This window comes from Eublepharis macularius, chromosome 1, assembly GCF_028583425.1.
Source record: "Eublepharis macularius isolate TG4126 chromosome 1, MPM_Emac_v1.0, whole genome shotgun sequence".
NCBI lineage: Eukaryota > Metazoa > Chordata > Lepidosauria > Squamata > Eublepharidae > Eublepharis > Eublepharis macularius.
The window spans coordinates 252,237,347-252,258,448 of record NC_072790.1 but is presented as its reverse complement, the minus strand read 5'-3'; the positions used below and the strand labels follow the sequence as shown (position 1 = coordinate 252,258,448).

Here is a 21,102-nt window from a genome sequence, read left to right as displayed (position 1 = left end):
ATGCAGAGACAATGGCAAAAATGTTCTGCAGATGAAGTCAAAAGTTTTTCTTAATGTTAAAGCACATATAGGGTTGCCAACTTCAGCTTGGGAAATTCCTGGAGATTTGGGGGATGAGCCTGGGGAGGCAGAAGGGCGTGGCCTCAGCCTGTGGGCCACCCTCCAAAGCTGCCATTTTCTCTCTCTGATCCCTGTGGCCTGACCCTTGTAAATCCTGGAGATCGCCAGGCCTTTGCTGAGCTGCTCTTCTGTTCTTCCAGCTGCGACATGGAAATAATAATCCTGACCTACCTGGCAGGGCTGTTTGTAAGGAAGTGCCTGAAGCATGCTGGCTGCACACTCAAACAGCTATATAAATTCTAGGAGTTGCAGTTTAGGGCTGGCGAGGGAGTGCTTGAAGCTGTGGAGCTTTTGATTTTTCCTCCTCCACTTACGTCTTATGGTCGGCTGTTTGCAACGAAGGAGAGACAGGAGAGACTGCAAGGTCAAGAAAGGGCATGTTATGGGAGCCTATTCCTTCCCCTCCCATGTCCCTGTTTCCCCCCAACTGACTCTACCCTGCTGCTCCCTCCGGTCTCTGGAAGGGGACTTCCACCGTAACTGGATCCACTCGACCAGCTGTTGTACGGGCGGTTCCTGGCTGTGTGAAGGAGCAGGTGGGGTGGGAAGGGGGCATCAAATCGCCTGTTTACGCACCAAATTAACTGTATTGGGGGGGGGAAGCATTGATATTTATAGCATTGGCTGGATTCAGGTATTGCTCAGAGAACCTGTGGAAAACGAACTTAAATAGCCGTCTGTCCATGGGAGAATCCAGCTAGGCTAAAAAAAGGCAAGGGTCGCTGAATGTCCGAGGGCACGCTTGCTCGGGATTCCAGCTGCTGGGGTGGGCGAATAGCAGAAGAGGGCAGTTGCTGGCCCCAATCGCGGCCTTCCCTAAAGCATCCGATTGGGAAGCAGGGTGTTTCTATGCGAGGTCGGCCTCTCTGAGGTTTGGCTTGTGCGCACACACCGCTTGGCTGTTCCGCCGCTGTATGAAATCACGTTCTGAAGCTTCGTAGAGGGGTGTCTCAGCGAAGCAGGTGGCGCCTCGCAGAAAAGAGCTTTTGTATCCACGTGTGTGTGTGCAGATGCGTGCGTGTGTCGGGAACGGCGTCTCTCTCGGGCTGTGTCGGCCTTTGAGGCAGCCGGAGGGTAGGGCAGACGGAGGGTGTCTGCCAGCGAGGCAGTCGCTGTCCGCATGATATATTGTCCACGGCGAGGAGGATCGGGATGGAATCTTGTTGGCTGCTGGTGTCATCAGCCCCCCTGCTGGGCTGCGAGTTGCAATGCCACCTTGCGGCCACTGGCAGTGGGGGCGCTGCAGAGCTGTAAGGGTCAGGCCAGGAAATTCCTCCACTTCCACGGGGGCTCAGGTAGTCGGGCACCAGAGCCGTTCTGCTACAGTGCCCAGTTAAAGACCCACAGGCTGCTCTCACACACTTGCATTTAGCACGGAAATTGATGTTTCTCCCCCCCCCATGCTGCTTCTCTCCAGGGTCTCCAGACAGAAGCATGATTCGTTCCTAGGGTCTGGCTCCCTCGGTCCTGCTCTCCCCCCAGAACTTTCTGAGAATGCTCCTGTCCTTCCTCCCTACTGCTGTCCTCCTCCTCCTCCTCCTCTTGGCGTCGGCAACCTCCTTTCCAAAGGATCTCCTTCCCGGAAGCGTCGTCAGCTTGGCCGGTGAGTGTGACATGAAACAGAAGCCGGGCATCGTAACAATCGAATGCCCTTCCTTTCGTTTCTCCTGGCTGCGTCCCTGCACCATCTGTTAGCTTCCCCCAAAGCCAGAAATTCAACAGGTGCTGCTCCCTCCCCTTGCAGTGGTGGTGCAGGACTCTGTCCTCTGCTGCGTTTCTGCTCGTTACCCCGTCTTCCCTGCCAAGCTGAGGGTAAAAGGTGGCAGTCTATATTTGGGGTCTCAGAGAACCCACTTCTGTGGGACCCAAATTAGCCTTGCTACACCCCCCCCCCCCCCCAAAATGAGGATGTCACTACCTTTAACCAACCTGATTGTTTTGGGAACATCTGGAACATGGACAAAAGGGGATGCGGAGTAGGCAGTGCTACCTCCGGATAGCCGCCTCAGGTTCCCTTTTCTCTTCAAACGGCTGTCCAGTGGTTGCCTTCTTCATGGACCCAGAGATAGGAAGACCCAGGCGAGCGGGACTTGTGGGACTCTGTTGAAAGTTGGCAGCCCAAGGAACAATTCAAGGAAGGCACTTTGCCCAAGCCCACGCATGCCCCCAGAATAGAGGTCCCAGCCTATGAGTGGGGCCTGGCACACTCCCGAAATGACAACTGACAACTGAGCTCCAGACTCCAGAGGTCACCGAGAGAAAATGGCTGCGTCGGAGGATGGACTCGAGAGTTGCCAGGTCCCTATGCTGTCCTGGTGGGAGGGGGGAAACTGGCACTTAATGGCAGGTGATTCCTCGTGCATGTACGAAGCGCGCACGTGCTCCTGGCGAGGCGTGATGATGTCACTTCCAGGAAGTAGGGCTCCCAGGTGCCCGCCATTGGTGGGCAAACTCTTGAGGATTTGCCCTCTTGCCCGCTGATCTGCCAGTGATTGGTGGGAGGTGGCAAGCCCCCCTGGACGTTGCCCACCACCGGCAGGCGCCCTGGGAACACATGCAGTGTGCACGCTCCCGAGGGGACGCAATGACAAGACTTCTGAGTGTGATGTTGTTGTACCGGACACGGGAGTGCTCCTGCGCTTCGTTTGGGGCCAATTTTGCCACCAAATGGGCCAAATCGGCACAGCACGGAATGCAGGAGTGCTTGCATGGCCAGCACAGTGACGTCATTCCTGGAAATGACATCATTGTGCAGGTGCCAGGAGGACGCACATGCACAAGCAGGAACACACTGGAGGCACGAGCCGAGTGCCAGGTCCCCCACCCTCCCACTAGAAGGGTAGAGGGACCTGGCAGTTGCCAGCCTCCAGGTGATAGCTGGAGAGCTCCCGGAATTACAACTGATCTCCAGGCAACAGAAATCAGTTCCCCTGGAGAAAACAGCTGCTTTGAAGGGTGATCTCTATGGAATTATACCTCACTGAGGCCCCTCCCCTCCCCAAACTCCACCCTCTTCAGGCTCCACCCCCCAAATCTCCAGGAATTTCCCAGTCTGGGCCTGGCAACCCTGCAACCCTACCAGGAAGTGATATCATCACGCCAGCAGCAGACGTGCTCCTGAGTTTTGTGCAGGGCCAATTTAGCCCATTTGGGCAAAAAAATGGCCCCGGTGAAGTGCAGGAGCACGCCCGTCACTGGTGCAATGATGTCACTTCAGGAAGTGATGTCTTCGTTTGCTTTCCCAGGTTGCCTGCCAGTGGCGGGCAATCGCCGAGTGGTTTGCCACCTCCTGCCGATTTTCATCGATCAGCAGGCCATGGGGCAAACCCCCGGGAGATTGCCCACTGCCAGCAGGCAACTGGGATCCAGACCTTACACCCCATTGAGCTCTCTTCCCTGCCCAAACCCTTCCCTCCGCTGGCTCCGCTCCTAGATCTCCTGGAAATTCTTGTGCCAGGGTAACCGCCCTTCAGGCATTCCATTCAGATTCCGCTATGGAGGGGAGGGGGTCACACCCAGCCTGCATTGTGCACGCCACCTCTTTCCAGACTTTTGCAACTGATTTGCATCTACTCCCACCTCCCCTCACCAACTATATATCTCTGGCCAGTTCATACCCTCCATGCATCTGACGAAGAGAGCTGTGGTTCTCGAAAGCTGATGATGCATCTGACGAAGAGAGCTGTGGTTTTCTAAAGCGTATGCTACAATAAAGTTGGTTAGTCTTAAAGGTGCTACTGGACTCTTTACTATCATCCCAGAGTAGGCAGTGCTACCTCCGGACAGCCCCCTCAGGTTCCTTTTTCTCTTCAAATGGCCTTCAGCAACAAGAAGCACAGAAAAAGTTGCCAGCGGGGTGGGTTGCGAGCCCTGAGGCCCTGCACGCTTTGATGTCATAGTGTGTCCTCAAAAAAAGAAGACCGTTTGTAACAGACTGCCTCTCTTCTGCCCTCCAGGCACAGCCCAGTGCCCTTATTTCCGAGGTCTTCCAGGGGACAATGACACCACCCAACTGGGCCTGGATTTCCAAAGCATGCTACGACTCAACCAAACACTTTTTATTGCAGCCCGGTAAGTAGGGGAATTGGCAGCCCTTTTGGTTCCCTCACAGGGCCAGTCCAAGGGCTTTTCGTTCCCTAGTCTGGCTCCAGCAGCCCCCATCTAAACAGCCCAGGTTTGCTCCAAGTTGTCTACCAGCCAGCCGACCTGGGCACAGGGTGGGTGAGCTCTGAGCTACGTGCCAGCTGCCAGCCTGAACAAGTGCAACTAGGGTGAGGGGCGGGGGGAGAAAAATAAATAAAAATAAGGCTTCGTCCTAGTCACTGGCACGTCACTTCCAGGGTACAACCTGAAAGTGACAATAGATAGCTCTAGGTATTGCAAAAATCAATGGTAAAACTCAGTGGTTTTACCATAGAGTTTCCAGCAATTCCTAGAGCTACCACTGTCACTTCCGGGTTGTACCCTGGAAGTGATGTGCTGTCGACTAGACAGGGGTCTTATTTTTATTTATTTTTCTCCCGGCGCTACTTGGGAGTTGTGGTGGGAGACAGACAAAAGTACTTGGAGATTTCTTGCCATAAGCAGGCAAATGGTAAGCTGAAGTGCAACTCAAGCTGCTGATTGGCCTGGCAACCTGGGAGGTGGAGCTGGGCACCGAAGGGCTCTCTTTGGTGCTCCTGTTGTCTGGTGCCCTAGGAAATAGCCTGGGGCCACCTAGCGGGCCAGCTGCTCCTGTTCCTTCATATCTCAACCATTTGTTACTGAACATCATCTGGTCCTTCTGAGCCAGGGCCCAGTCCTGATGAAGCACGCAGAATCCTAATACGTCAGACGGTATCTCTGATCTTCATGCATTCTCTGCTCTTTTATCCTGTCCTTCCCCTGGGGAATTAAGAGCAATGTGTTTGGTCCCCACCAAAGACACTGATATGAATTAAGTTGAGGGAATAATGGTTGTGTGAAGGTAGGGCCAAACTACAAGTGACAAATGACACTTGAACGGCAAGTGTATTCCTCCCTGTTCAGTTGCCCTCCACTTGCTCCCCACTTGATCCACTTGCTGTTCAAGTGTCATTTGTCACTTGTAGCTTGGCCCGTAGACTCAAGAAAGAGTGGGGATATGAACCCAGGTCAGAATCTAAGGATCTATCAACTACATAAGACTGTCTGTCTCTGCAGAGTAAGCACAAATCCAACCCCGCGTACCTGGGATTAGCAATCAGAGAATCAGAGCTGGTGAATCGGGCAATCAAAATGCTCAAGTCAAATCTGATTTCTTTACACCAACCTCAATGCCTGCCTAACACGGGGATTCAACCATATCGCCACTGACTCCTTCCTTTTCTTTCCCCCACCCCTGCAGAGACCATGTCTACGCCTTTGATCTCCGAAGAGCCAAGGACGATTTCTCTCCAAACAGGGTAAAGAGGAGAAAATGGATCTCTGTGATACAAATGTCCGGTTTTTCCTGATTTGGAAATGGCTCCATGTCAGCAACAGAATTTGACCGCTGATCTTAAATGAGAACAGTGGGGTGTCTGGCTTGTTACCAGTCTTGTGAATAAGGTTGCCAACTTCAACTTGGGAAATTCTTGGAGATTTGAGAATGAAGCTTGGAGAGAGAAGGGAGATTGGCAGAGATGTCATTCCGTACAGTCCGCCATCCAAAGCTGCCGTTTCCTCCGGGGGAAGAACCGATCTCTGTAGTTTGGAGATCAACTGTAATTCCAGAGATCTCCAGGGCCCACCTGGAAGTCGGGAACCCTCCTTGTGAATCCCCAACAAATGCCCGGCCTTGCTTACCTCTGTGGCCAGATGTGCAATGGGAAGAAACCACAGAAGAAAGATCCAGATTCAAAATTCTGGGGAAGAAAAGTGGGTTTTAAAAGAGAATCCATTTTAGAATGGGAGGCCGAGGGTTCAAATAGTTTAGGTGGGTAGCCATATTGGTCTGCAGTAGAGCAGCAGGATTTGAGCCCAGTGGCGCCTTAGAGACCAACAAGAATTTCCGCGTGTCTTTCGAGAACCAGAGCTCCCTTCTTCAGACTGTTCCTTTCCAAAGACGGGAACTCTGACTCTCGAAAGATTACACTCGGAAAATTTTATGGGTCTCTGAGGTGCCACAGGACTGAAATCCAAGGATGCAAATTTGTATAAATTCCTCCATCGGGAATAATAATGTTTTGAATAACGAACTGGATTTATCTTCTCAGAAAGAGGGAATCTCTTTGCAAGATATGTAAAGACAGAGAACCAGCTAGTGCACACAGGGGCGGCGCCAGGGTTGCCAACCCGCAGCTGCCCCTACGTGCACACGCACATAGTGCGCACGCGCGCCCCCCGGACTGCGTGATGACATCACTGCGTGATGACGTCATCACACAGCAAGCCAGCCCCATTGGCCGGCGGGCGGCTGGGATGGCGCGCGGAGGCTGCCCGTGCTCCCAGTCAGGCACAGCGGGTGGCTGGGGAGGTTCCGCATGCCGCCCCAGACGCCTGCCATGCCTGGCCCATGGCTGCTGCACGCAGCTGGGGTGTGTGTTGGCAGTGGCGGTGGCAGCGGCATGGGGCTGGCCGGCTGCAGCAGCTTCAGGCCAGGCACACCAGCTCCGTGGTGCGCGCCTCCACCCCTGGCACCCCCTCCGGCACCCCTTTTGGTGCCTCAGCACCTGCGGCGCCCGCCTCACCGCCTCAATGGTGGCGCCGGCCATGAGTGCACAACGAACCTGAAGTTATCTCCTCAGGCATTGGGTCATCTGGTCTAGGGTCAAACAAAGTAGTCAATGAGCATGTTACTCCATGCCTGAATAACGTTGCCCAGCCAGGATCAGCCACTTTGTCGGATCAGGTAGAACTCTGTCGGCCCCTTGTGTCACTTGACCCCTGCTGGGCCGGTAGCTGCATTTCCACCTGGTCCCCTTTTGTAGCAGTGCTCAACGTAGCTCCCTCTCACAAGAGGATGTAGAGATATGATGCTTGAATGCAAGGGCTGGTTTCTTGCCATCTGCAAATGCCTGGTGTCCAATAAACACAGAGGTAGAGAGAAGGTCCACAGTGGCTCAGGGTATGAAGTGATGGTCCAGGCCCATTTGAACAACGCCTTTTCTCTCTGTTTATGAATGACCGACGGCTTCCATAAGAACAGCCGTGTTAGTGTAGGGTATAGTTAATCTTGGCCTATTGTATCGCTTTGGGGTGTGTTGTTAGAGTTCATTACTTGAGTCCCACCCATGCCTCTCATCTTTTGTTGTCTTCAGCTTGAGAATCAGATGGATCCGGAGACCTCTCAAACTGTGCTCGTTCTGGACAGTTCTTTGGACTACCTAGAACTCATTCCAATTGGGATGTTTTATATGCCTCTTAGAACACTTCTCTGATAGGTTGAGGCCATGCCTTATTTAGGACACAATTCTACCAGACAGTTCTGAGCTGGTCCTTGCCTTCACGGTTCTGGACAACGCTTGCTAAAACTTATGGGAAGACGTTGGCCGTTTTCACACTGCTTACCAGCCATGGAACATAGCGCCGAGCTCCCGGAACGGCAGCGTCTTCCTGGTGCGATTTCGTGCGAGAACTACCGTTCTCGCACGAAATCGCACCAGGAAGACGCTGCCGTTCCGGGAGCTCGGCGCGATGTTCCATGGCCAGTAAGCAGTGTAAAAATGGCCTTGTGTACTGCCTAGAACCCAATTTTTCTTTCCGTTGTCTATCATGATGTTCTAACTTCTCTGTCCTCCCCTCCACCCCGCAGTATCTCACATGGAAGACCCAAGATATGGTCAACTGTGCTATGAGAGGAAAGCTTCGGGTAAGACCTCTTGAGGATCATTTAACAAGGCCTTCCGCTGCCTCAAATCCTATGTTTGCTTGGGATTGACGTGCGAGCTGCGTGAAGTGGGGTAATTGCTCCCCCCCCCCAATAAGCTGAGTTCTTACCCCTCCACTTGACTGTTCTGCAGAATGAATGTTACAACTACATCAAAGTCTTGGTTCTGAAGAACGACCAAAGCCTCTTAGCTTGTGGGACGAACGCGTTCAACCCCATGTGTCGGACCTACAAGGTAAGAAAGAGACACGACTCGCTAAGAGTCAATTGCATCCCTTCCAACTCCTGCGTTGGGTGCCGTGAGGCAGGATGGTGCAATGCATGCTCGGTTAGAAACGTAGAGTTGGAAGGGACCCCAGAGGTCATCAAGTTCAACCCCCTGCACAGTGCAGGAAATTCACAGCAACCCTCCTGCCACCTCCCTCAGCGACCCCTGTTGTATGCCCAGAGGAAGGCTGAAAACCTCCAGGATTCTCAGCCAATCTGGCCTGGAGGAAAATTGCTTCCTGACTCCAAAATTGGCATTACCCTGGGCCTGTAAGAAAGGGCCCCGGGAGCCCAGCACGGGCTTATCCCTTCATGCACTCCCTCTCCTGATCTGTGTACATTCAGAGCATCAGTAGCCATCAGAGGGCTGAAAACTCTTTTGCTTTAATTTTAACCAGTTGTTTCTGGTCCAACCCGCTGGGGCAACAGAAAACAACTCTGCTCCATCCTCCAAGGGACAGCCCTTCAAATACTTGGCAAGGGTTATCATATCCCTGCTCAGTCATCTCCTCTGCGGGCTAAACATAGCGCGTTCCTTCAATCTTTCCTCGTAAGACTTGGTCACCATCTTCGTTGCCCCCCTCTGGACACGTTCCAGCTTGTCGACATCCTTCTTAAACTGTGGTGCCCAAAACTGAACAAAGAACCCCTAGTAACATCTAACCAGAGCAGGGCTCTTGGCCTCCCGAGTTTGCCTCTGTTGGCCAAGGCAGCCGCACTGTAGACTCCCAGGGGCAGGGATCCTCCTGGATTTTGGTGGGGTTGTGAGATCGGCTTGAGCTGTCCTCGACTGACCTCTCTCCCTTCTGTGGCTCCTAGATCAGCAGTCTGGAGCAGGAGGGCGAGGAACTGAACGGGCAGGCCAGGTGCCCCTTTGACGCAAAACAGACCAACGTTGCCCTCTTTGCAGGTACGCCTGTGGCGGGTGGGATGACTTCCATCTGGTACAACCAATTTTTTACTTACGAATACGCGGGCAGGTGTGCCGGATCTAGCCAATGGTCCGCCTAGTCCGGTGTCCTCTTTCGCAGGCCTTCCTGCCAGGTTCCAACCAGAGCTTTTTTTCTGGGAAAAGAGGTGGTGGAACTCAGGACCGCACAATGACGTCACTTTGGGTCAGCTGGAACAAGGGGGGAGTTTTTTAAAGTTTAAATCACCCTTGGAGAAAATGGTCACATGGCCGGTGGCCCCGCCCCCTGATCTCCAGACAGAGGGGAGTTGAGATTGCCCTCCGCGCCACTGCGCGGAGGGCAATCTAAACTCCCCTCTGTCTGGAGATCAGGGGGCGGGGCCACTGGCCATGTGACCATTTTCAAGATGTGCCGGAACTCCGTTCCACAGCGTTCCCGCTGAAAAAAAAACCCTAGTTCCAACAGTCCACTTGATTTGTGTTGTATCTGAAAAAGACAGAGAGCTCACTCAGGAGTTCTTAGAGGCTGAGGCATAATTCATCCCTGTGAACTTGTTCATTCTAAGCGTATTGCTTGTGCCCAAGAACATGGGAAATGCCTTGCTGGATCGGACCAATGGCATTTTGGGCAAGCGTAAAACTCAGCAAGCAGATAATGAGGCAGCCCGCAAAAGGTCATCTCTTGCCTTGAAAATCCTATGAAATCATGGGGGTTGTCGGTTGTCACTCAACGGCGTATTTTACCTTGTACCACCCAGAATTGGCTGGAGATCCACTAGAGGGTCATAATCTGCCCAACTCAAGTCACGCAACATGGCCACGTATGGTGCTTCTTTACACTGTGTCAGATCCGTACAGCTGCTGTGGCATAGTGGTTAAGTCGTTGGGCTGGTTTGAATCCCACTACTGCCACAAGCTCAGCAGGTGGCCATGGGAAATCCCCTCCTCACAGCCCAACTCCCCAGCTGTATTGTGAGAATAATGATAACACTGACTTTGTTCACTGCTCTGAGTGGGCATTAATCTGTCTAGAAGAGTGGTATATAAGCACACTGTTGTTGTTGTTATTATTATTTGGAACTGTTGTAGCATAGTGGTTAAGTGGTTGGGATGTGAATCAGCACTCTGCTGGTTCCACTCCCACTACTGCCGTGAGCTGAGAAGGTGGCCTTGGGTAAGTGGTCAGACTGCAAATCAGCACTCTGCTGGTTCGACTCCCACTACTGCCGTGAGCTCAGAAGCTGGTCTTGGGTAAGTGGTCTGGTTGCAAATCAGCACTCTGCTGGTTTGACTGTCACTACTGCCATGAGCTGAGAAGGTAGCCTTGGGTAAGTGGTCGGACTGCAAATCAGCACTCTGCTGGTTCGACTTCCACTACTGCTGTGCGCTCTGCAGGTGGCCTTGGGGAAGCGTCTCCTCTCAGCCCAGCTCCCCAGCTCGATTGTGGGGATAAGAATAACCCTGACTTTGTTCACTGCTGGGCTCTAACCTGTTTATAAGCACACTATTATCGCCATCATCATTTCTGGCCAATTTAAAGCTCAGTCTTGTCTCCTCTGACTGGCAGCTCTCCACAGTCTCGGGGTGTGTGTGTCTTTTGCATCATGAAAAATCTGATCCTTTTTACTGGAGGTTGCTTCTGGGGATTGAACCCGTGACGCTCAGCATGCCCCGTGGATGTTGTGCCACAGAAAACAAAGTCTGCCCCATGACAGCGAGCAATTGGGTGTGGGTGCTGTGCATTCCACTATCCCACCTCCCCAGTCTGTACTCGATGCACCCTTATTTATTTTTGTTTGTTTGTTTAAATATTTGTATCCTGCTCTTTCTCACAGCTCAGGGCAGCTTTCCAAGTCACAATTAAAACATTACAATTTAAAGCCCATAGAATAAACCCCCAGATTCTCTTTTCCTCCCCAAATGTTTCTTGAGCTGCTCATCTTTCATTGATGATCTGAAAATTTCCTTCTTTGGACATTTAAGTATTTAAAATTCTACAGAGAAGCCGAGCAGGCACAGAAATTCGGCAGATTTTATGAGCTGTTTGCGGCCATATGTGATTATATAGAAATACTGCGTACAAGATAACTCAAAATATTATAGGCCGGATGTTCAATCCAGCCGCGGCTTTTCTTGAGCTCCTTAAAGGACTAGCGAACGTGCAGCTAGCAAGACATCTGCAAAGAGCAGCTGGAAGAAAGAGAAAGCAAACAGCTGGCCGTCCCCCGGCCCCCATCTGGGGGAGGAATTGCTTAGGAGCCCTTTGGGAAATCACTCAAATGGTTAACAAATTTGGCCAGCATGCAAGTTGTTGGGTGAATGGTCTATGTTTAGGCTTGCCAGCAACTGTCTGGCAGGAAACTTGGGCGGAAGGCAATTGCCAGAGACGTGGTGCCATTGAAGCTTAATGGTTCAGGCCGAATGCTCGAGCATCAGTGGCGGCGCAGTGGCATCACTTCCAGCTGTGTTTGAAGTGACCTTATCTCATTGCCAGCGTGCCAATCACCCCCTCCCCTGTTCTTCATCGGTTTTGTCCCACTTCCCGGCTGAATTACTAGCCATCTTGGTGGTATCCAGAAATATCATCACTCCTTGTTTAGGTATCTTGCAGTGCCATCCTAAATAGAGCTTCAAGTGGGTAGCGGTCTTGGTTCTGCAGCAGAAGAGCAAGGTCGGAGTCCAGAGGCGACCAACAAGATTGTTCCAGGATGTAAGCTTTTGAGAGAGACTTCAACCTTGCTCGTCCTAAGCAGAGTTACTTCCTTCCAAGTCCATGGAAGTGAGGAGGCTTAGAAGGGTTTAACTCCACTTAGGATTGCACAGTGGGTATCCCGTTGTTTTATCCTACCCTGCTAAGAGCTCAGAGCAACAAACATGGTTTTCTGCTCCTCCATTTCCATTCTCACAACGAACCTGTGAGGTAGGATAGGCAGAGAAAAGTGACTGGTTCTCAGGTCATCCGGCGAGTTTTGGGGCCAAGTGAGATTAGAACCCAGGCCCCGCCTCTCACTACCCTTCTGCCCCCCACACAGTTAGGCATGTTTAATTGGTTTTAATATCTCTATCAAAGATCTTTCAAATGTCTTTGATCAGCAGCTGTATAAAATAGACATATTTTACCCATTCTAAATTCCCGTACCGAATCCTGGTGTACTCATTAGATCTTTCCCTGCCTCCCCAAAGAAACAAATGATGAAGGAGCAGCTTCTCAAGGGGAACAATTTGGGAGCAGCTGCCGTTGACTTAAAATGTTTTCTACCCTTCCCCCTCCCCACCTCCCACCCCCTAAGAGTGCCTTATAAAAACTGGCTTCAATGGGTGGCAAAGCAATTGAGGATTCAGTTTGAACGGCACTGATTCGGTAAAACCCAAGAAGGCCGTTGCTGTTAGTGTGGTCATCTTTCTTTCTTTCTTTCTTTCTTTCTTTCTTTCTTTCTTTCTTTCTTTCTTTCTTTCTTTCTTTCTTTCTTTCTTTCTTTCTTTCTTTTTCTTTCTTTCTTTCTTTCTTTCTTTCTTTCTTTCTTTTTCGTTCGTTCGTTCGTTCGTTCGTCCTTTCGTCCTTTCGTCCTTTCGTCCTTTCGTCCTTCCGTTTTACTATTTTGTTTACTTGGGCTATTGTTGATTGTGGTGTGTATTTGGTCTTCACAACGTGCGTGGGGGTGCTGTATTTAAAAAGTGGACATACCTAGCTTAGTCGTATTGCCGATTGTATCACCGGCCGCTGTTCTTAATGATTCCAAGTTTCACGGGTGTTTCCGGCTGTTTCCTGCAGAATTAAATTCAGTTGCTGATCATTGTGGTTTACGTATTATAATGTTGTTAATTTAATCATGGAGGTCTGGAGGTGACCCCGGGTCCAGCGTCCCAGCATCTCCGTTTTCTCTGTTCTGCCTTCCAGAAGGGAACCTCTACTCTGCCACAGTGGCTGACTTCCAAGCCAGCGACACCGTGATCTACCGAAGTTTGGGGGAACGCAGTCCAGTGCTCCGGACAGTCAAGTACGACTCCAAGTGGCTGCGAGGTGAGGCTCAGGTGGGGGGAAAAGGGGCCACTGGACAGAGCAGACCTTCTTTGTAACCACCCTGAGTCCCTTTGGGAGAAAGGTAGACTAAAAATACCTTAATCAAAAAGAGTCCAGTAGCACCTTTAAGACTAACCAATTTTATTGTAGCATAAGCTTTCGAGAATCACAGTTCTCTTCGTCAGATGCATGGTACAGAAACCGGTCAAATATAGAAGAGGAGGGGAGGAGAGAGAAGATGCAGTTAGGGGGGGGAGAGAGGGAGGGTGCAACCAAAACATTCCTTTGCTAGTAAATGTAAACATCAAGGGAGTTTGCCCTGTTAGTTTGCAGCAGTAAAATAGCTAGACCATCCAATTCCTATGTAGTATAAGCCTTATACTACATAGGAATTGGATGGTCTAGCTATTTTACTGCTGCAAACTAACAGGGCAAACTCCCTTGAAGCCTCACTCAAGCCAACTGACCCCAAAAGGACACCAAAAGGAGATGTTTACATTTACTAGCAAAGGAATGTTTTGGTTGCACCCTCCCTCTCTCCCCCCCCCCCCAACTGCATCTTCTCTCTTCTCTCTCCTCCCCTCCTCTTCTATATTTGACCAGTTTCTGTATTAGGCATCTGACGAAGAGAACTGTGATTCTCGAAAGCTTCTGCTACAATAAAATTGGTTAGTCTTAAAGGTGCTACTGGACTCTTTTTGATTTTGCTACTACAGACTAACACGGCTAACTCCTCTGGATAAAAATACCTTAAGTTTTGTTCTTCCATGTTCTGGGAAGAGAGGAGAGGACGGCTAGTGGTCATTTAGAAGTATTATTTATTTTTATATTCTACATCATTCACATCAGAGTATGGCTGTGTCAAGGGCTACACGTCCCAGAACAGAAGAAGGGACTTGGTTGCCAGCCTCTAGGTGGGGCCTGCAGATCTCCTGGGCGTGCAACTGATGTCCAGCATTTTATTATTCTTTATTTTTTAATGTTGCTTCATTTCTACCCTGCCTTTCTTCCCAGCAAGGGCCCATAGCTGCTTGCATCATTCTTCTCTCTTCAACGTTCAGAACAACCCTGCGAGATAGTTTAGGCTAAGTTTGTGACTGGCCTGAGAGCCAGTTTGGTGTAGTGGTTAAGAGCGGCAGGACTCTAATCTGGAGAGGCAGGTTTGATTCCCCACTCCTCCGCTTGAAGCCAGCTGGGTGACCTTGGGTCAGTCACAGCTCTCTCAGAGCTCTCTCAGCCCCACCCACCTCACAGGGTGTTTCATTGTGGGGATAATAACATACTTTGTAAACCGCTCTGAGTGGATATTAAGCTGTTGTCCTGGTGGTATATAAATTGAATGTTGTTATTATTATATTGTCGAAGGCTTTCACGGCCGGAGAACGTTAGTTGTTGCAGATTTTCTGGGCTGTGTGGCTGTGGTCTGGCCGTGAGACCACGGCCATTCAGCCCAGAAAATCTACAACAACTAAAGTTATTATTATTATTAAGATCACCTGGTGAGCTTCCATGGCAGAATGAGAATTTCAGCCTGGGTCCATCGCTCTAACCACTGCACAACACTGCCTGTCAGTAATCAGAGATCTGTTCCCTGGAGAAAAGGGCTGCTTTGGAGGGTGGACTCTATATGGCATTATACCTAACTGAGGTCCCTTCACCGCCAAATCTCCAGGAATTTCCCTTCCTGGAGTTGGCAATTCTAGCAGGGCTAGGAGCTGTGTTCTTTTCCCTACTCTTTGAAGTGGAGCTTATTCTTCAGACTTGGAAGGGGAGAATGACTCCTGGAGTTGCTAGGTCTAGTGGCTACAGCAGAGGGACCAGGAGCCAGGGTCTCAGCAGCTGGACCTCGGCCAGACTGCTGGGTTGCTCCTTCCACTGGTGAGATTTCTGATCCAGAAATCAGCAGTTGCCAGAGATGGTAGTGATTTCGGTATACACCTGTGGAGAGGGCCAGGAAAGGAAATCTTTCACCTGCGATATCCTTCCAAGAAGGGCAGGAGGGCTAGTTTTTCAGCAGAGGGCGAGGGACTGACTTATGGTTAAGAACATTAAGGAGAGGCCCTGAGCAGGGACTCTGTGGTTTCCATCTCTGAGTGCCAGATAAATTCCTGCACTTTCTCCAGGCCTGAGCAAAGGAGATCATAAAAAAATAACCTCCGGGCCTTGGAGGGCAAGAAAGGCCCTGACTCACACGCCTTGTGCTGTGCCCTCTGGCACCTGGGCCAATGCAAAGTATTTTGCCTCCCCACCCCTGCCAGCAGTTCCAAGCCAACCGGCAGGGCTTGGCAAACCAGCAGGGCTTGGGTAGGGCCAGGGTGCCCATCTCCTGTGCGGCCACTGGGAGACAGCCTCATGGCCATCTGCAGCCTCCTCCTTGTTCCACGCCAAAGGATTGCCCAGGAGCTGTGGCCAGAGGTCTGACTCTGTCTGCAGCATGCTGGGTTGCAATGCCCCCCCTCCAAGTTTATATTTTACTGAGCTGCTCTTCTCTTTTCTCCCAGAACCTCATTTCTTGCATGCCCTGGAGTATGGGGATTATGTCTATTTCTTCTTCCGAGAGATCTCCATGGAGTACACCACGCTTGGTCGGGTAAGTATCCAAAAAGAACTGGAGCTGGAATCCACTTATTCATTTATTTATAGTCCACCTTTCTCACCAAGACCTAAGGCAGATTGCACAGTGCAAATGAAACACACAGTGCAAAGGACATTCAATGAGCAACTTCATTTATGTCCCGCTTTTCCCGCCAATGGGGACCCAAAGTGGCTTACAACCAGGGCTTTTTTTCAGCTGGAACATGGTGGAACGGAGTTCCGGAACCGCTTGAAAATGGTCACATGACTGGTGGCCCCGCCCCCTGATCTCCCCTGATGTCCCCTGATCAGGGGGTGGGGCCACCAGCCATGTGACCATTTTCTCTCAGGGCAACCCACTGAGTTCTACCACCTCTTTTCCCAGAAAAAAGCCCTGCTTACATTTCCCCTCCCCTCCATTTCATCCTCATAAGAACCCTGAGAGGTAGGTTAAGCTTAGAGCAGGTGACTGGCCCAAGGTTACCCAACAAGCTTCCATGGCAGAGATGGGGGGGGGTTTCAAACCTGGGTCTCCCAGACCCTAGTGCAACACTCTAATCATTACCCCAATGGTGTGTGTGGTGGTGGGGGGGCTTAAGTTCCTTCTCCTTGCATGCCCTGGTACCAGTCCCATTCAGACCTGCACAAGCCTGGGCCCAATGCATCCATATCACGATATGTCCAAGAAAAAGGTATTGTATGTACTCGGACTCGCAGTTTTTCTCTAGGGTCTTAAATGGAGTAAGGCCTTTCCGGACACCTGGGGCATCGGATCTTTTTAGTCGGAGATGCCTGCAAACCATTCGTGCATTTAGTTCAGTGTGGCCTGCTTGGGGTGGCAGCAGCTCATAGAGAAGGATTTTCCCATCTCTAGCTGCCTCAAATCCTTTAAATGGAGATGCCTAGGCTTGATCTAAAGACTTTCTACGTGCAAAGCTGGGACTTTGCCACTGAGCCAAATTTTGGTCCATGTAGCCCAGACTTGGCTCCTCTGTCTGGTGTCCCTCCAGGGCATCAAGCAAAGGAAAAGCCTTGAATAGAGGTGGGCATGAACCGAAATACGAACCAAAGTTCGTCACAAACGGAGCTGTTTTTTTTTTAAATACAATTTTTTATTTTTAATTACTAACATCCAAATGACAACCAAACTACAAACAGAAAAAGGAAAAAGGAAACACGGAGGAAGGTAAAAAACAACATAAGAACACAAACTACAACTACAGATATTGAATTCCCTTCATAATACAAAGGCAACTAAAGAAAGGCAACTAAAGAAGAGGTAAAAAGAGCGATATTCTGGAAGTCCGTCGGACATCTTCAAAACGGAGCCGTTTTTTGGTTCGCGAACCAGCGGTTCATCGGAGGGCATTTCTGATGAACCGTGACGATTTTTAGGCTGGTTCGTTTGGTTCATTTTTTGGTTCATCACTGCAGACAGCCTGGCACTGATCAATCAGTTTCCTAGGCAACTGGGGAGGGGGGGAGATGGGCTTTCTGCAGACCTTCTGCTGCCCCAGAAGTGACGTATTCATGAACCAAATGAACCAGTTCGTGAACTGGGCAATTTCATGCCAGTTCGTGGTTCATAAAACACGACAAACTACGAACCACAACGAACCGCTATTTTCCCAGTTCATGCCCATCTCTAGTCTTGAATCAAAGGTGTGATTTCTAGGATTCAGACTGGATCAGACCAAAGATGCATCGAGTTCAGCACTCAGGTTTCCCACCCATGTCCAGACCAAAGCCCCTCTGGGAGATTCCCAAGCAAGGCGTGCCGCCCCTATCTGCAGTACCAAGATTTGGTAAACTGACTCTGTACATGGAAGGTTTGGTAGGTTCTTCAGAGGAAGGGTGAAATAAAAAAATGTAATAGAAAAATATTAAGGATAAGATGCACGCATTTTGTGTATACGGGAGGATGCAGTTTCCAGTTCTGACAGTGTTCTCTCCTCCCCGTTGCAGGTGATCTTTTCCCGGGTGGGACGGGTGTGTAAAAACGACATGGGTGGCTCCCCGAGAGTGCTGGAGAAATACTGGACGTCGTTCCTCAAGGCCCGGCTCAACTGCTCCGTGCCTGGCGATTCGTTCTTCTACTTTGATGTCCTTCAAGCTGTGACGGACGTGACCCAGGTGAACGGGCGGCCCGCCATCTTCGGGGTCTTCACCACCCAATCCAACAGGTAAGCCCCCTCCTGCAAGCCCTTCTCCTCCCTGTCCGTCTCAGGAAGCTTTTTTGCCAGGGCAAGCCAGAGTTAGCCAGTTGATAACACTCGTCGCAACAGATACAATCTTGGATGGAACTTAAAACAGAAGCAGACTCCACCCACTCCTCTCGCTCGGTAAGAATTTATATTCTTGATTCGAAACACTCTTTTCATTGCTTCGCCTGTTGCTGAGACTCCATTGCTCACACGGCATTCAATGAAACCGATCGGCTGGCTGTTGAATCCATTTTATTGTTGAAGGCTTTCACGGCCGGAGAACGATGGTTGTTGTGGATTTTCCAGGCTGTATCGCTGTGGTCTTGGCATTGTAGTTCCTGACGTTTCGCCAGCAGCTGTAACTGGCATCTTATGCTTATGAATTTCAATGGCTTCCCTGTGCAATCTGACGAAGTAGTTGGAAGTGTTGTCCAGTATTTTAGTGTCCTGGACAACAGTACTGGACAACTGTACTGGACAACACATCCAACTACTTTGTCAGATTGCACAGGGAAGCCATTCAAATTCATAAGCATAAGCACAATTTCAACAGGAAAGAAGAGGCCTTAAGAATGAATAGAGCATGGTTTCCAGTCCTGAAAAACATCAGGCTAACAAAATACTCTATACCCGACAATAGCCCTGCAGAGAAGATTAGCATATCAAGCACCAATCCATATGCAAAAGAACCTCCTCAGAATACAGTGAAGCCTCCCTCCATTAGCATTCCACACCCTGGGAAACTATTTCAGGATGACTCAGCCCAACCCTACCTTCCTGAGTAGATATAAATTACCTGCCAACTTCTTTTCCACACTATGACACTGAGAGATCTCTGTCTTTTGGTGCTACACCTCTGAAGATGCCAGTCACAGCTGCTGGCAAAATGTCAGGAACTACAATGCCAAGACCACGGCGATACAGCCTGGAAAATCCACAACAACCATTGTTGAATCCATTGTGTGAGGTCCCCAGAGAAGAAAAAAAGTTGACTTTGTCCAATATAGTCAATTGGCATAATGTGGTTAAAATAGCCCGCATTAAACTTTCTTAAAAACACTGCACATTTTCGACCCAAGGCCATCCTTGGTTGCCATTCCAAAAATCAGTTTGTTTATTGAAAACAATATTTCTTGACCCAGCCAAACCCACAAATGGGCTTTCACAATGACCTAAAAGCCCATAAATATATCATCTCCTGACAATGTTTGCAATAAAAGCCTGTTTCTCTGTCCTCAGCCTCGGCTAGCAGGCCTTTTCAAATAAGATTGTGACGTTTGTCATTTGCAGCCATCCATGCTGTGGAATAAAAAAATCTATCTACCGAGAGAGCTACCAAAGAGCTATTCCGAGCGGCTTGTTTTTCCTCAGAGAGCCGTACGTGACGTTCATGATCGATAATGGCAGAGACAGCCTGTCAATTTCTTTGAACATATGTTGTGAGTGACGTATGACAATTGATTGTCTCAGCTGCAATCAGGGCGTTTAGATAGATCAGCTTGGAGAGGTTTTTATTTTTGCAGATTTTCAGTGGCATCGCCCTCTCAGCTTCTCCAGTTCTTTAAGAGAGGGACTCACAAAGTTTCCAGTTTGAATCTGGCTTCTGCCACAAACTCAATGGCTTTAGATGAGCCAGTCTGTGCCTCAGTCTTCCCATCTGCATTATGGTCTATTTTGTGGAGTTGTAAGGATTTCAACAAATATATGTGAAGGATTTGAGCGTGAAAATATTGTTGTGAGCTGGATTTCCTGTTTCCTGGCTCCCCTGTATCTCGGGCCAGCCATGCAGCAGAGGAGACGGGACTGAATCCATCCCATCTGTCTCTTAGCCTTTGTCCATAGGACGAGTTACTGCATTTTAATCTTCACAACAACCCGGTGAGGTAGGGCAGGTTAGGCTGAGAAAGAAAGAGCTGCCCAAAGCAGTTCAGGGAGTTAAACAGCTGGGGCCCATTTCAAGGAGCACTTCTAGGCAGCTCTACTCAGAAGTAAGTCCATGTTATAAAGTGGGGCTTACTCCCAGGAAAATAGCCTTTGGAATGCAGCTTTACTGCCTTTTTCCTGAAAGCAAGATTCTAGTTCTCAGTGTAAAAAAGTCAGTTTTTTAAATTTAAACAATAAACAGTGAACAACGTGTATAAAAAACAACCAAAATACATATAAAAAACAAAATATATATATCAGAATAGTAGAACTACATATTTCCCCTCTCCATCCCCACGGATACTTAAGATACTTTATGTACAGCTTTTTATATTTTACATTTTGTATTCAACATTATATTCAATCTTACCATGTTCAGCATATCCGCTTACTAATTTATTTAGCTTAATAATTGCTCTATTTTAATATTAATTATACGTAATTCTCTTTTGTTTGCAGCTACGTATTCAAAAAAACTTTCCATCTTTTTCTGAAATTCTTAGTTTGATCTATTATGCATCTAAGAAATTAATTGTGCCATTGACACAGGTTCATAAAGAGGCTGTTTCCACAAGTTCTTATAGGGACGGCCCACTCACGGAATGCTGGTGACGTCTCCGTTTGCAAAATGGTTGCAAACTGTTTCGCTTCTGTTTTTTTCGGCGCCCTTTCAGGGACCGCAGAAAGTGCATTCCCAGAAAAGGTATCGAAAAAAACAGAAGCCAAACAGCCTACAACCAGTTTTTAAACAGGGACGTCTGGATTCCTGGGGGAAAGCCGCCAGCGTTCTGTGAGTGGGCCATCTCTATAAGGCCGTGTGGAAATGGCCAACGACAGGTTTTGAAACATGGGGCTGGTGAGCTGCCATATTCAGTGGCAGGGGTGGCGCTTCTGTACCCCTTCCCCACCACCCCTACCCAAAGCCTCAGGTTTCTTCTTGTCATTCCCGGCAAGGCAACTTCCCCCTCTCTGCCCAGTATCACAGGGTCCGCCGTCTGTGCCTTCTACATGGATGAAGTGGAGCGGGTGTTCAGAGGGAAATTCAAGGAGCAGAAGAACGCAGATTCTGCCTGGACCCCCATCCCTGAGGACAAAGTGCCAAAGCCCAGGTATGGCATCTTCTTCAAGAGTCTTTGGACTGGGGAGCGCTCTGTAAGAAGTCACAGCTGTGAGCTGGCATTATTGCACTTGTGCATAACGGGAAATGGCAACGTGGACATAGAAACTGACTCCTGGAGAACTTCAACTTGTTTCT

The 21,102-nt window shown here is 49.6% G+C and overlaps 1 protein-coding gene across 1 annotated transcript in view; it reads left to right on the top strand.

Annotated features, from left to right (window-relative positions):
• Positions 1 to 1,549: 1,549 nt before the first annotated feature.
• The window catches only part of SEMA6C (semaphorin 6C), a 55,753-nt gene continuing 36,200 nt past the window's right edge, over positions 1,550 to 21,102 (top strand). Inside the window, exons 1-10 of the mRNA XM_054998429.1 lie at positions 1,550 to 1,723; positions 4,077 to 4,191; positions 5,486 to 5,543; positions 7,874 to 7,930; positions 8,082 to 8,183; positions 9,035 to 9,125; positions 13,024 to 13,146; positions 15,648 to 15,736; positions 17,686 to 17,903; positions 20,825 to 20,956. Coding sequence (XP_054854404.1) covers positions 1,615 to 1,723; positions 4,077 to 4,191; positions 5,486 to 5,543; positions 7,874 to 7,930; positions 8,082 to 8,183; positions 9,035 to 9,125; positions 13,024 to 13,146; positions 15,648 to 15,736; positions 17,686 to 17,903; positions 20,825 to 20,956 — 1,094 coding nt within the window. The 5' untranslated portion in view covers positions 1,550 to 1,614. The remainder of the gene's footprint in view (positions 1,724 to 4,076; positions 4,192 to 5,485; positions 5,544 to 7,873; positions 7,931 to 8,081; positions 8,184 to 9,034; positions 9,126 to 13,023; positions 13,147 to 15,647; positions 15,737 to 17,685; positions 17,904 to 20,824; positions 20,957 to 21,102) is intronic.